The sequence below is a fragment of the Hemiscyllium ocellatum genome, chromosome 2 (assembly GCF_020745735.1).
Source record: "Hemiscyllium ocellatum isolate sHemOce1 chromosome 2, sHemOce1.pat.X.cur, whole genome shotgun sequence".
NCBI classification, from domain to species: Eukaryota; Metazoa; Chordata; class Chondrichthyes; order Orectolobiformes; family Hemiscylliidae; genus Hemiscyllium; species Hemiscyllium ocellatum.
Window position 1 is genome coordinate 43,973,381 of NC_083402.1, and position 11,996 is coordinate 43,985,376.

Below are 11,996 nucleotides of genomic sequence, written 5' to 3' on the forward strand. Positions count from 1 at the left end.
GTCTTTGTTGAGTTTCCAAGGTCCCTGCTGTGAAATACATACCGACCCAGCTGAAAGAAAGCAGCCCTGGAACAGATGACTTGTGGCTGGACTTCTCCGTCAATGGTAGTCCTTTGCAAAAGGTGGCTGCTGAGTTATGGGAACTACTGCACATACTCCCAAACCACTCTGTCAATATGAGTGGCATGGGGCACTGCTCAATTAGCTTGGGAAAACTGGTGGCGATCCTTTGTCTCAGAAACATTTCAGGACAGGCCAATTATCTTGCTGGAGATGTTGAAGACATTGAGCATTATGGAGAGAGCCATCATGTCACAGTCATCTGAAAACTGAAGCTCATCAATGTGAATGGTGTTGTGTTTTGTTTTTGCTCAGAAATGACCACATTTGAAGTGCATCTATCCGGATTATACTGGCTGCTGACACTGGCTGGTCACCTTGGATGAAGTGGACAATAATGCTCAGCTAGATGAGGGTGATCACACAACCTTTTCTTGGGTCTTCCGATGTCTTGGTACCAAGTATTGGTTCATCATATGCGCATACATCAATGGTCCATCAAGCAAAATTCAGAACCTTGCATGGCCCACATGACAAACAGATCCCTGCCTCAGACTATGATGTAGTCTGGGATGTGTCCATGTCCAGAATGTGATTTGGGGATTGGGCTTCCACATGTGGATGCCTGTGTGTGTTCAATCAGGCCATGATGGATGCACCTGGTCAAGAATAGACATAGGTAATGGCATTGAACATCCCCCATCCCCCATGTTCACTCCAATTTTATGGTCACATCCAATTCATGCATTCTAACTCCCAGAAGAATGATATTGTTGTCCCTGGAATTGGAAGCAAAGAAACCATCACTAACGCCCTCAAACCTCTCCATGACTTCATAATTGGAACCTGAAGTTGAGGAGTATCTGTTGAGGTCAGTGGGTTATTGGTTACAGCTGACTTGGAGTCATCACCAGCCTCTCACTAACCCTGGAGGATGTTCAGAGAGCATCGTAATGATCCTGCTCCCCATGGCAAAACCAAATCCATTTCGAATACAGCCTAGCTCCCTTCCCAAAAGAAGGCCATCCTCAGCTCCTCTTCCAATGAGCTTGGTTCTACTTAAAGTAACAATATTGATGTTGTGTCTCATTTGTTTCCAGGCCACTTCATCCAAGGTGATCATATGTTGGGCTCGCTTTGTATATTCCCAGTTCCATTGCTAATCCTGCAGTGTGTAGTTTCCCAGCCAAGTAAGTGGTGAGATAGGCTAGTTGTGGGTCACATTTACTAGCCACCTTTTCATTCACGGTGAGTATGGGCGATCCTGAAGAGAGCTGCTTAACGCAGTTGCAGATATTGAAAGGCACACGTGTCCCAACATAGTACCTGATGACCATTGCGTATCCATTGCCTGTGTGCAGAGTCTTGACTGTAAGTCTATAAAGCCATAAGACAAATCCAAGGCCAACAGGACAAATGTAAGTCAGCTTATTAGCACCCCATCAGTCTCGTTTGATGATCAGTAAAGTGATGGAAGGTGTCAACAACAGTGCTATCAAGTTACACTTGCTCAACAATAACCCACTCAGTGATGCTTGGTTTGGGTTCAGCTCCTGACCTCATTACAGCCTTGGTTCAAAACATGGACATAACAGCGGAATTTCAGAAGGTGAAAGGGACAGCCCTTGACATCATGGCTATATTCAGCTGACTGTGGCATCAAGGACCCCAAGCAAAACTGGAATCAATGGGTATCGGGGGCAAATTCTCTGCCGGTTGGAAATATACCTAGAACATGGGAAAATCGCTATGGTTGTGGAAGGTCAGTTACCTCAGCTCCAGGACATCTCCACAGGAGTTCCTCAGGGTAGAGTCCTCGGCCCAACCATCTTCAGCTGCTTCATCAATGACCTTTCCTTCTCCAGAAAATCAGAAGTGTGTGTTTGCCAGTGATTGCACAATGTTCAGCAACAATGCACAATGAGAAGAAAAAATCAGGACTCAGACACTGGAGCAGTCCATGTTCAAGTGCAACAGGATCTGGACAATATCCAAGCTTGGGCTGACAACTTGCAAGTAACAATCACTCCATACAATTGACAGACAATAACCATCTCCATTAAGAGACAATCTAATCACCACCCCATGATATTCAATCACTAAATCCCAAACATTTTGGGACATTGCCATCAACCAGAAACTCAACTTGACTCACCACGTAACGATAGTGGCTAGAGGAGAGCAGGTCAGAGACTGGGAGTACTGCTGCAAGTAACTCACCACTCACTCCCAAAAGCGTGTCCATCACCTACGAGGTCCAAGTCAGAAGTGTGATGGACTACTCACTGCTTGCCTGGATGGATGCAGCTCCAACTATACTCAAGAAGCTTGACACCATCCAGGACAAAGCAGCCCACTTTGATTGCTTGTTGATGTGGTGCCATTCACTCCCTCCACCATCACCGCTCAGTAACAGCAGTGTGTACTCTCGACAAGATACACTGCAGAAACTCACGAAAGATCCTTAGATACACCTTCCAATTCCATGACCACTTCAATCTCGAAGGAGAAGAGGAGCAGACACATGGGAGCATCCCAAGAGCACCTCCAAGCCTCTCAACATCTTGACTTGAAAATACGTCACTGCTTCTTCACTGTCACAAAGTTAACATCCTAGGATTGCCTCCCTAAAGGCATTGTGAGTTTTGCTACAGCCTATGGACTGCAGTGTTCCAACAAAACGTATCCTGGCAGTGTAGGGAGTCTGGAGAACATTCATAAGGCTGATACCAGACAGGGAGGAACTGCCTTAAGAAGGCAGCTCACCACCACCTTCGCATTGGCAAATAGAGATGGGCAATAAATGTTAGCCAGTTAACCAATCTCTGTGATTGCAAAAACATCATACTCCCAGACACCAATCTAAGCTCTGAGTTCATCTGCTTTACACACTATACTCCTTGCATTAAAGTAGATGCCTACTCTTCCCTTTATTAATGCTATCTTCATGATTCTTACATTCTCCAGTTTCCACCTTATTGTCTACTGTGTTTTCTCTTCTGGTTCCCAGCCCCCTGCCACATTAGTTTCGACACACAGCTTTCCTTCATTATCCTTTAGTGGACCATGAATACAACTGAATTTTAATAGCACAAACATAATGATTTATTTCATTACTAATTTTTATTTTACTATTCATAATTTACAGAAAAGGTAACGGTAACAATCTCAACATTTTCCTTCACCTTTACAAGAGTTATGACCTCTAACCCAATTTCATACGATCGCAAGAAAGAAGAGCAGAAATAGATCCTGGTCGCTCTTGATAAGTGCCTTCTTGAACTGTTGCAGTTCATGTTAACTCTCTGCACACTTTGAAGGGGCATTCACAAATTCTTTTGACCATCAAAACTTTAAAATTTTACTTTAAACACAAATGGCATTCAGATCTCTTTATTTCAGGGGTTGTGTTGGGAGAAGTTGAATATGGGGCCAGCACGATGGCTCAGTGGTTGGCACTGTGCCTCATTATGCCAGGGACCCAGGTTTGACTCCAGCCTTGGGCGACTGCCTGTGTGGAGTTTGCACATTCTCCCCGTGTCTGTATGGGTTTCCTTCAGGTGCTCCAGATTCCTCTCACAATCCAAAGATGTGCAGGTCAGGTGGATTGGCCATTCAAAATTGCCCGTAGTGTTAGGTGCATTAGTAAATGTAGGGGAATGGGTCTGGGTGGTTTACTCTTTGGAGGGTCAGCCTGGATTTGGTGGGCCGAAGGGCCTGTTTCCACACTGGAGAGAATCTAATCAATCTTTACAGTCATATTTTATGCAGAGATGTTTGAGGCTGATTTATGGATTGGTTGAGCTATTTCCTATTTTGCTTACATTTGCATTCAAAATGAGGAAACACAGGAGTAGTACACAGTCTTACTCAAACTATCAAACAAATTTTGTGATTAAAAACTACCTTAACTAATGATTTGATATTCTATAACTATTCACAATATGTTGTTTTTACCGTCATGTAAAACTCCATTCACTCGAATCTGATGTCGAGTTCGAGCAGTGCGTTCTTCTCCTTCATTAGTATTGTGTCCTTGAACTAAGTCAGTCTCCATCTCTAAACCCATGAACAAACAGAGATCAGAACAAAAAAAAGCACATATTCAAAAAGTAAGATAAAAAGTAAGATGATAGTTTGTGCATCATTTGACCTTTTAAGGCTATACCATATTTTTCTTCATTAAAATGAAAGCAAAGTACTGTGAATATTGGTGATCTGAAAACCAGAACTGTTGGAGAAACTCAGCATCTGTGGATAGAAAAAGTGTTGACATGTTGCCTCCAAGATGACTCTTCTTCAGAACTGAAGCAGGTTGGGAAATTATGACTTTACATTATTCTGAAGGGGAAGGAAGGTCTTATTTAGTAGATGGTGAGGGTGCTCAAATTAAAAGGCAAAGTGAGTGGTATTAGTAGTAAAGGAGGAATATTAATAAAGAACAGATGTTAATGGTAGGTGATGCTAGCAGAAAACTTTGACTGGAAGTTTTAACACCTGTCCTTTTCATTCCTCTCTCCTGACTTATACATTAGCAATCTGGTTGAAGGAACTGAGGGCATTGTTGCTGAGTTTGCAGATGGCATAACGATAGGTGGAGGAACAAGTACTGTTGAGGATATAGGGAAGCTGCAGAAAGACTTGGACAGGCAATGAGAGTGGGCAAGGAAGTGGCAGATGGAAGACAATGTGGAAATACATGAGGTTATGCACCCCGATAGGAAGAATAGAGGCATTAACTATTTTCTAAATAGGAAAAGGTTTCCAAAATCTGAAGCACAAAGGGACTTGGGAGACCTATTTCAGGATTCTCTTAAGGTTAACATGCAGGTTCACTTGGCAGTTAGGAAGTTAAATGTAGTGTTAGCAGTCGTTTCAAGAGGACTAGAAAACATTGTAGAGATGTACTGCTGAGGATGTGTAAGGCTCTGGTCAGACCACCCATGAAATATTGCGAGCAGTATTGGGCCCTGTACCTCAAGAAGGATGTGCTGGCATTGGAAGGGGTCCAGATAAGGTTTACAAAAATGATTCCTGAGTTGAAGGGCTTGTCATATAAGGAGAAGTTGAGGATTCTGTGTCTGAACTGGATGGGTTTTAAGAGGATAGGGAGCATCTCGTTGAAGCTTACATAAGAATGAGACCCGGATTGAGTGGATGTGGAGAAGATGTTTCCATTAGTAGGACAGACTAAGAATAAAGGTAAAGCCTCAAAGTGAAGGAATGACTCTTGAAATATGAGATGAGACGGAATTTCTTCAGCCAGATTTATGAAAATTTCAATTTTTGAGGAAGTTTGGTAATCTATGTTGAATTGTGCCAATGTTTGTGTCCACGAGGTCCTTTACAGATACCTGTATAAGGTCAAGGTCACATAGCTCAATATCCAACAATAAATTTGGATGACTTCAATTGCCATTTGAGTAAATAATTTACCTTGCCATTAACACTAAGTAAAAATTCACTGAATCTGATTCTGGTATGAAATTTACTCCAAAATACATTACTGCTAAGAATTTAATGAAACCCCTACGGCGTCTCAAATTTATTGCGTTTGGATATACAGGTCGTTCTGCTATAATGCCACAGTTGTGTTTCTCTGCAACCTTGTGCTACTGACAATCACGCTATGGAAAACCGCTACAGCCAATCACGCTATGGAAAACTGGTATAGAAAATCACGCGGTGCAAAACCGCTACAGACAATCACGCTATGGAAAACCGCTACAGACAATCACGCTATGGAAAACCCCTACAGAAAATCACGCTATGGAAAACCCCTACAGAAAATCATGCTATGGAAAACCGGTATATAAAATCACGCGATGGAAAACTGCTACAGACAATCACGCTATGGAAAACCGTTACAGACAATCATGCTATGGAAAACCGGTATAGAAAATCACGCGATGGAAAACCGCTACAGACAATCACGCTGTAGAAGATCGCTGATAGAAAATCGCTATACCCATTTAGTATCAAGTTTGTGTTATCCAAACAATGTCTACCATTGGCCAATCACATTATAGCCGATTCACACTGATGAAATGTGGGTTATAGTAGAACAGCCTGTATTTGAAACAGATCCAATGAGAGGATAAATATTCTATTTCATGACTTCTCATGAGGTATATTCTACAATAATCTCTTGATACGAGTAGTAAAATAAATTTCTGTAAACGATAGCTGTAGGTTAACATGTATCTTTGTCAAAAGCAATTTTACAAAAAAATCTAGGTGATGGAGAAGCCAGCATCAATGCCAACAGCACCTTGCATTTAAACAGCACCTTCAGGAAAGTAAAATATTCAAGATCCTTCACAGACCTGTCATCAGGCATAAATTGACAAAAGGGCAGGCAAGCGTTAAGGGATATATAAATGAAGAGATCAAGATTGATCAGCTGAAAAGTTGAGGGATGAAGGCAAAACCACACAATAACTGAATGAAGAAACTGAAAGATTTAGATAGCATGAGAGTTTGAGGAGCTTTGTGAAGATTTAGAATTAGAATTAGAATCCCTACAGTGTGGAAACAGGCTTGTCGGCCCAACAAGTCCACACTGACCCTCCGAAGAGTAATCCACCCAGACCCATTAGCCTACATTTCCCCTGAATTATGCACTTCACCCATATATCCCTGAATGCTGTGGGCAATTTAGCATGGCCAATTCACCAAACCTGCACATCTTTGGATTGTGAGAGGAAACCGGAGCAGCCGGAGGAAACCAACACAGACACAGGGAGAATGTGCAAACTCTACACAGACAGTCACTCAAAGCTGGAATCAAACCAGGTTCCTGGCACTGTGAGGCAGCAGTGCTAACCACTGAGCTACCGTGCCACCTCGATTCTGGACACTACAAAAATATGATTCATTAGGGTATGGTACATGATTAGAATTTTAATCTTGTGGTATTTGTTGGCTGATAATCAATGTAGGGATGATAGAATAATTGGGTCTGATAAGAGTTAGAATACAGTCATAATCTTTTAAGAACTCACATTAATGGAGGATGATGGTGGGAGGCCACCCAGGACAGCACAGATGGTCAGTTGTGGAGGTAACAAAAAGCATGGATGAGTGTTTGAGCATTGGGCTGCAGACAGGTGATAAGACATTTGTGGAAGTTTTGGTGACAGATAGAATCTCGGTGAGAAACTCAGCTCAACTTCATACATTTGGTTCGGGGCTGGGCACCAGTTTACGATAATGGCTAGCTGTGGGGGTTGCACTTTGTATATGTCTTGGTTCAAATCCTGCACAAGCGCTGTGTTTTTTGGGGCAGCACAGTGGCTTAGTGGTTAGCACTGCTGCCTCACAATGCCAGGATCCACATTTGATTCCAGCCTCGGGAGACTGTATGGAGTTTGCACATTCTCCACGTGCCTGCATGGGTTTCCTCTGGGTGCTCCAGTTTCCTCCCACAATCCAAAGATGTGCAGGTTAGGTGAATTGGCCATGCTAAATTGCCCGTAGTGTTCAGGGATGTATAGGTTGTGTGCATTAGCCGGGGTAAATATAAAGTAACAGGTGTAGGGGAATAGGTCTGGGTGGGTTACTCTTTGGAGTGTCAGTGTTGAATTGTTGGGCTGAAAGGTCTGTTTCCACACTGTCGGGATTCTATGATACAGGTAGGTGAGACTGTGAAAAGTAAAGACCCAATTCTATCACATCTTCAAAGACTTGCCAAAGCACTTTACAGTAAATGAAGTATTTTTGAAATGTCAATGCTGCTGTAATGTTGGAAATACAGTCTCGTTAGTCCTGCGAAGGTAAACCGAAAGCAGCAAGGTAGCGATGGCTAGGGACTGGAGTTGGAAGCAGGAGCTGTAGACAACGGCTTATATATTCTAGGCCTTGACCACTTCAAATACTTTTCACAACTTTCAGTTAAAAATTTTCTTTGACCACAAATTGCTGGAAGCGCATACTACGAACAAAATGTGGGACCTTTGAGAAAAAGCTATTGTTCAGGTCAATCTCCAAAGCCCAGACAATTTAAAATACCGAGATCTGGAAAAAATAGGGTGAACAAGCATAAAATTACGTACAAAAACAAAAGAAAGGGAGAGAAATCAAAACAGAGAGGAAAATCAAAATATTAATTAAATGTTAAGCAATTAATTTTAAAAATGTATAAAAATGAATTAATTACCTGCTAGAAAGACAGGTTATGGTTTAAATATTTCCTCCTCTCAGTTGGTGAGACTGCACGACTGCAGGGGGATAAAAAAGCTGTATTATTATAAGGTTCCTTTAATCAATAAGTACCAGCCATAATTTTATGCAATATTTTAGTTAATCTTCTTGCAAATGCAGCAACGTCTTGGAATATGCAGATAAGTTGATGACAAAGTTTTCCTTGAAATTAGTGTCACAGCAGTTTGGAGGTTAGGGGGTGTAATTTTCCTCATTATAAAATATTGGTTATTTACATGTAAGTAATGGTATTTGCATTAAGTTCCTCATGTTTTCTCTGTAACTTATACATGTATTTGTTTAGTAGGAATTTGATGCAATTAGTACAACATTCTCCACATGTACAATTCCCAAGTGTAGCAGCAATTGCACAAATACAGCAATTCGACTAGCGAGTTTTGGTTTTTGAACAGATTTAGCTGAACTAAATCTTCTAACTCTGTTTCTGTAACTCAATACACTTGCTTATTTGTGAATCACATTTAGAACACAAGGTTAAATAATATGTCTTAAATTAAAATCACTTTCCCATAAGGAAGTATGTAATAATGGTGAGCCATGGTTCTGAACCATAATTTTAATATAAGAACCCTATTGCTGCTTTGTGCCTAAATGCCCCAATCATCCTCTTTCTAATTACACTTAGTACTTATTTCTGTTTACCTCTAGGTTACTGTGCATTTAGCTCTACTTGTGGTCCCTGATTTACAAATGCCCAACTTACTAATGTTCATACTGTTAGGCCGGAACCTCGCGGTTCCAGTCTTTGCGAGTTCTTTGGAAGGAGAGACCGCACCAGCTTCTTTAGTTTGGAGCAGAGCACCGTTTATTTTACAGAATCAAAACTGGCAAACTGTACAACGAATTCTACAGCATGCAATTCGTTGGAGAAGGCGTTCTGCCCCTCTGCTCAACTTCGCCCCAGTTATACCCCTCGCTGGCCAGTGCTCCAGGTCAGGTGTCCACGTCTGGCCTTCCTGTTGGCTACTCATTCCCGGGCAAAGCGTTCTGCTCTCTGGTTGGATGGTTTGAGCTGTCTGTCCGTTTGCCTCAGAGCGACCAGTCCCGTAGACATTGTGGGGCCACTGGTCCTGCTTATTTAATTAGTGGTTTACCAGAAACAATAGTTCATTACCATTTAAGTGAGTAGTTTTGATGGTTCAATCGACAGCTCAACTAATCCAATTAGCAATGTCTACCAGTTACAAATTCCAGAGGTACAATTAACAGGCTGTCTATCAGCTAGCCTCTGATCAGATTAGGAGGCCAGCAGTTTCCAGTAATCATGATAGTTTAACCATTTCAGGCCCGGTATTAGAAGCACTTGTTACAGTTATAGTTTTTTCCCTCCCTGGATCTAGTGTGCCCACCCCACTAGTACAACTATCCCAACATTCCCTTCCTTGGCCTCTATTGAGGCCACACCACCCCATGCCGTAAGAAACGCAACACCACGAGGCGACCGGGGTCTGGTGTGCCGGCAGACGCCCCCACAGACGTCCCTTTGTCGTACCCGAGCACGTTGTCTTGACCAGAATCACCGGTTCTAGGGAGACAGTCATGTTGGGATGAAGGGTGCCCTACGCAACACGCCGCAACACAATTTACAAATAGATAATTAAAACTACATGCAAATCTAAGTTAATAGATAAAACAACTCCAGCAGGCTTCTGCGGAAAGGACAAAAGCACAGAATTAATCAAGCATGGCAAAAAACATGGCAAAAAGACAAACAGAGCACTGTACGCGAGTACATAACAGTCGCAAGAGATTTGGAGTGGAGGAATTGAAATAAGTAAAGTGTCCGCAGAACGCAAGTCTGTTGTCCAAAGGGCACCCAAGTGTAAACATGTTCTGTGAATTGTGAAACGGAATAGGATTAGAACACTAGCAGCAGTTAGGTACCTGCTAGCGAGCGGAAACCCAGTGAGAAACTGTACTGTGCCCCAGTGTTCCCGCAGATCAGAATGCTCCACAGGCCAGCAGCTCCGTCCAGACGTCCGACACGGAAGACAGAGGCCAGAGATCTTATTAAATCTTGACGAACGTGGGCCACCAGTTCCGAAGTCAATGCGCGACTGTGCCTGGCTTAGGTTGTCCCTCGCCCGAGGGATCTTACCCGTCATTGGCTAACCAGTCGTACTGCATTGAATTGTAGATATCGACATCCGTTTCACCGCCGTCAAGAACGGACACAGGCAGTGGCAACCGGCTCAATAGCGTGTTCAGTGGCCCTCGAGACCAGCTGAAGCCAACCGGGAGCACTGGAGATTATGTCAAAATCGCTTGTGTGAACAGCAGCGTTTCGAGTCCCAGGCACACAGTACACCTCAACCTCTCGCTGTACGAAAGGATCAATTCACATATCCCCAGGTCAAATGGGCAAAATAAGTAGGGGCTCCTTGGACAACCAGACCACATTCATTGTTTATAAAGGAGAAAAGTTAGTACTGAGTAGCATCAAGAGCAGAGCCGTAGCGCACCACCGTGGGCGACGCGATCGGATGAATTTGAAAGAAAGCCATTGAGACCGCTGACATGCACCGGAGAGATAGTATTTAGTACGCCTGAACCTGTAGCCCATTCAGAAGTGGTAGTGCATCATTGGAGAGAATAACCGCCAGATCCCCACTCGCCTGGCCTCCCACCGGGAGACATGAGTCACGTAATGGAACCGGCCGCACGGAAGACCGGCTCCACGGTTCATGAATGGAAGTCACCCCACAGCATGTATTCCATATGTCCCTGCACGTTTGTAGGAGATCACACGCAGGCTGTCGTGTACTCGGAGTTGGTGGCGGCACAGGCATCTGTTGAGGAGTGCAGAGCCCAGCGTATGGGGGGTTCGGTTGAAAAGTAATGATACCACATTACATTTAGACCAGAGAGATGGGGCTGCAGAAATGTGGTGAAAAGAGTCCTGCCCTCCCCAGGGTGACATTTGGTGAAGTGAGCCAGAAAACATCCTACCAGTATGGGAAATAAAAGCATTGTATTTAACAACCGCCATTAGCACATTCCTGTGAAGGCGGAGCCATTGGGTGAGCTGATCTCGAAAAGCTCCTTGCTATTAGACTCAACGGACATCACCATGCCAGTACTTCTGGATGTGAAGTCTCATCTAGTAAAAGGAAGAGGGGGCCAGTGCGAAATGTCCAATGCATTCACTAAGACTGCCCCCCACCCAGTTGTGCAACAGAACTGGAGAAACCAGATATCAATCAAGACAATGAGAGAGAGAAAAAAAGTGAAGGTAGGCCTAACGCCTAACCTTTCTCACAGCCCATGGACCTGTACGAAGCTGTCACCTAAAAAAATAGAGTGATCCCAGTGTGAGGTAAAAGGAGTGGTTCCGTCTAAAAGGAAGAAATAGCACCTTGTACAAAGGAGTGCAGAGCAATTTGTGAACTCCAATCAGAGAGAAAAAGGTCCCTGACCACGGGCTGCCACAAAAGGCAATTGAAACAGGGGGAAATAGACCATCCTGTAGGGGAATTGTTCCTCTTATTTTAAAGAGTCAGAAAAAGTCGAAAAAATGCAACCACCCCACTGATTCAGTGTTGGGAGAGGTAACTGCGGAAAAGCAGTCACGCAAAAGATACCAAGTAGCAGCATTTCTTAATCAGGAAAAGTTAAAAAGCAGACTGTGGAAGACATTCAGTAGGATAGGCTGCTGCCAATTGGGAAATAGCACTATACAGGGCAGATAAATTTCGGGACAATGATGAAAATGC

At 43.3% G+C, this 11,996-nt stretch overlaps 1 protein-coding gene across 2 annotated transcripts in view; it reads right to left on the reverse strand.

Moving 5' to 3' along the window:
• The window catches only part of LOC132822947 (xanthine dehydrogenase-like), a 142,888-nt gene extending 133,441 nt beyond the window's left edge, over positions 1-9,447 (reverse strand). Inside the window, exons 1-3 of one of the 2 annotated variants that reach the window (XM_060836384.1) lie at positions 9,398-9,447; positions 8,219-8,279; positions 4,018-4,119 (exon numbers count right to left, since the gene is read on the reverse strand). In XM_060836384.1, coding sequence (XP_060692367.1) covers positions 4,018-4,117 — 100 coding nt within the window. In that variant the 5' untranslated portion in view covers positions 4,118-4,119; positions 8,219-8,279; positions 9,398-9,447. The remainder of the gene's footprint in view (positions 1-4,017; positions 4,120-8,218; positions 8,280-9,397) is intronic. The other variant, XM_060836402.1, reaches the window with a different exon arrangement.
• Positions 9,448-11,996: the final 2,549 nt, after the last annotated feature.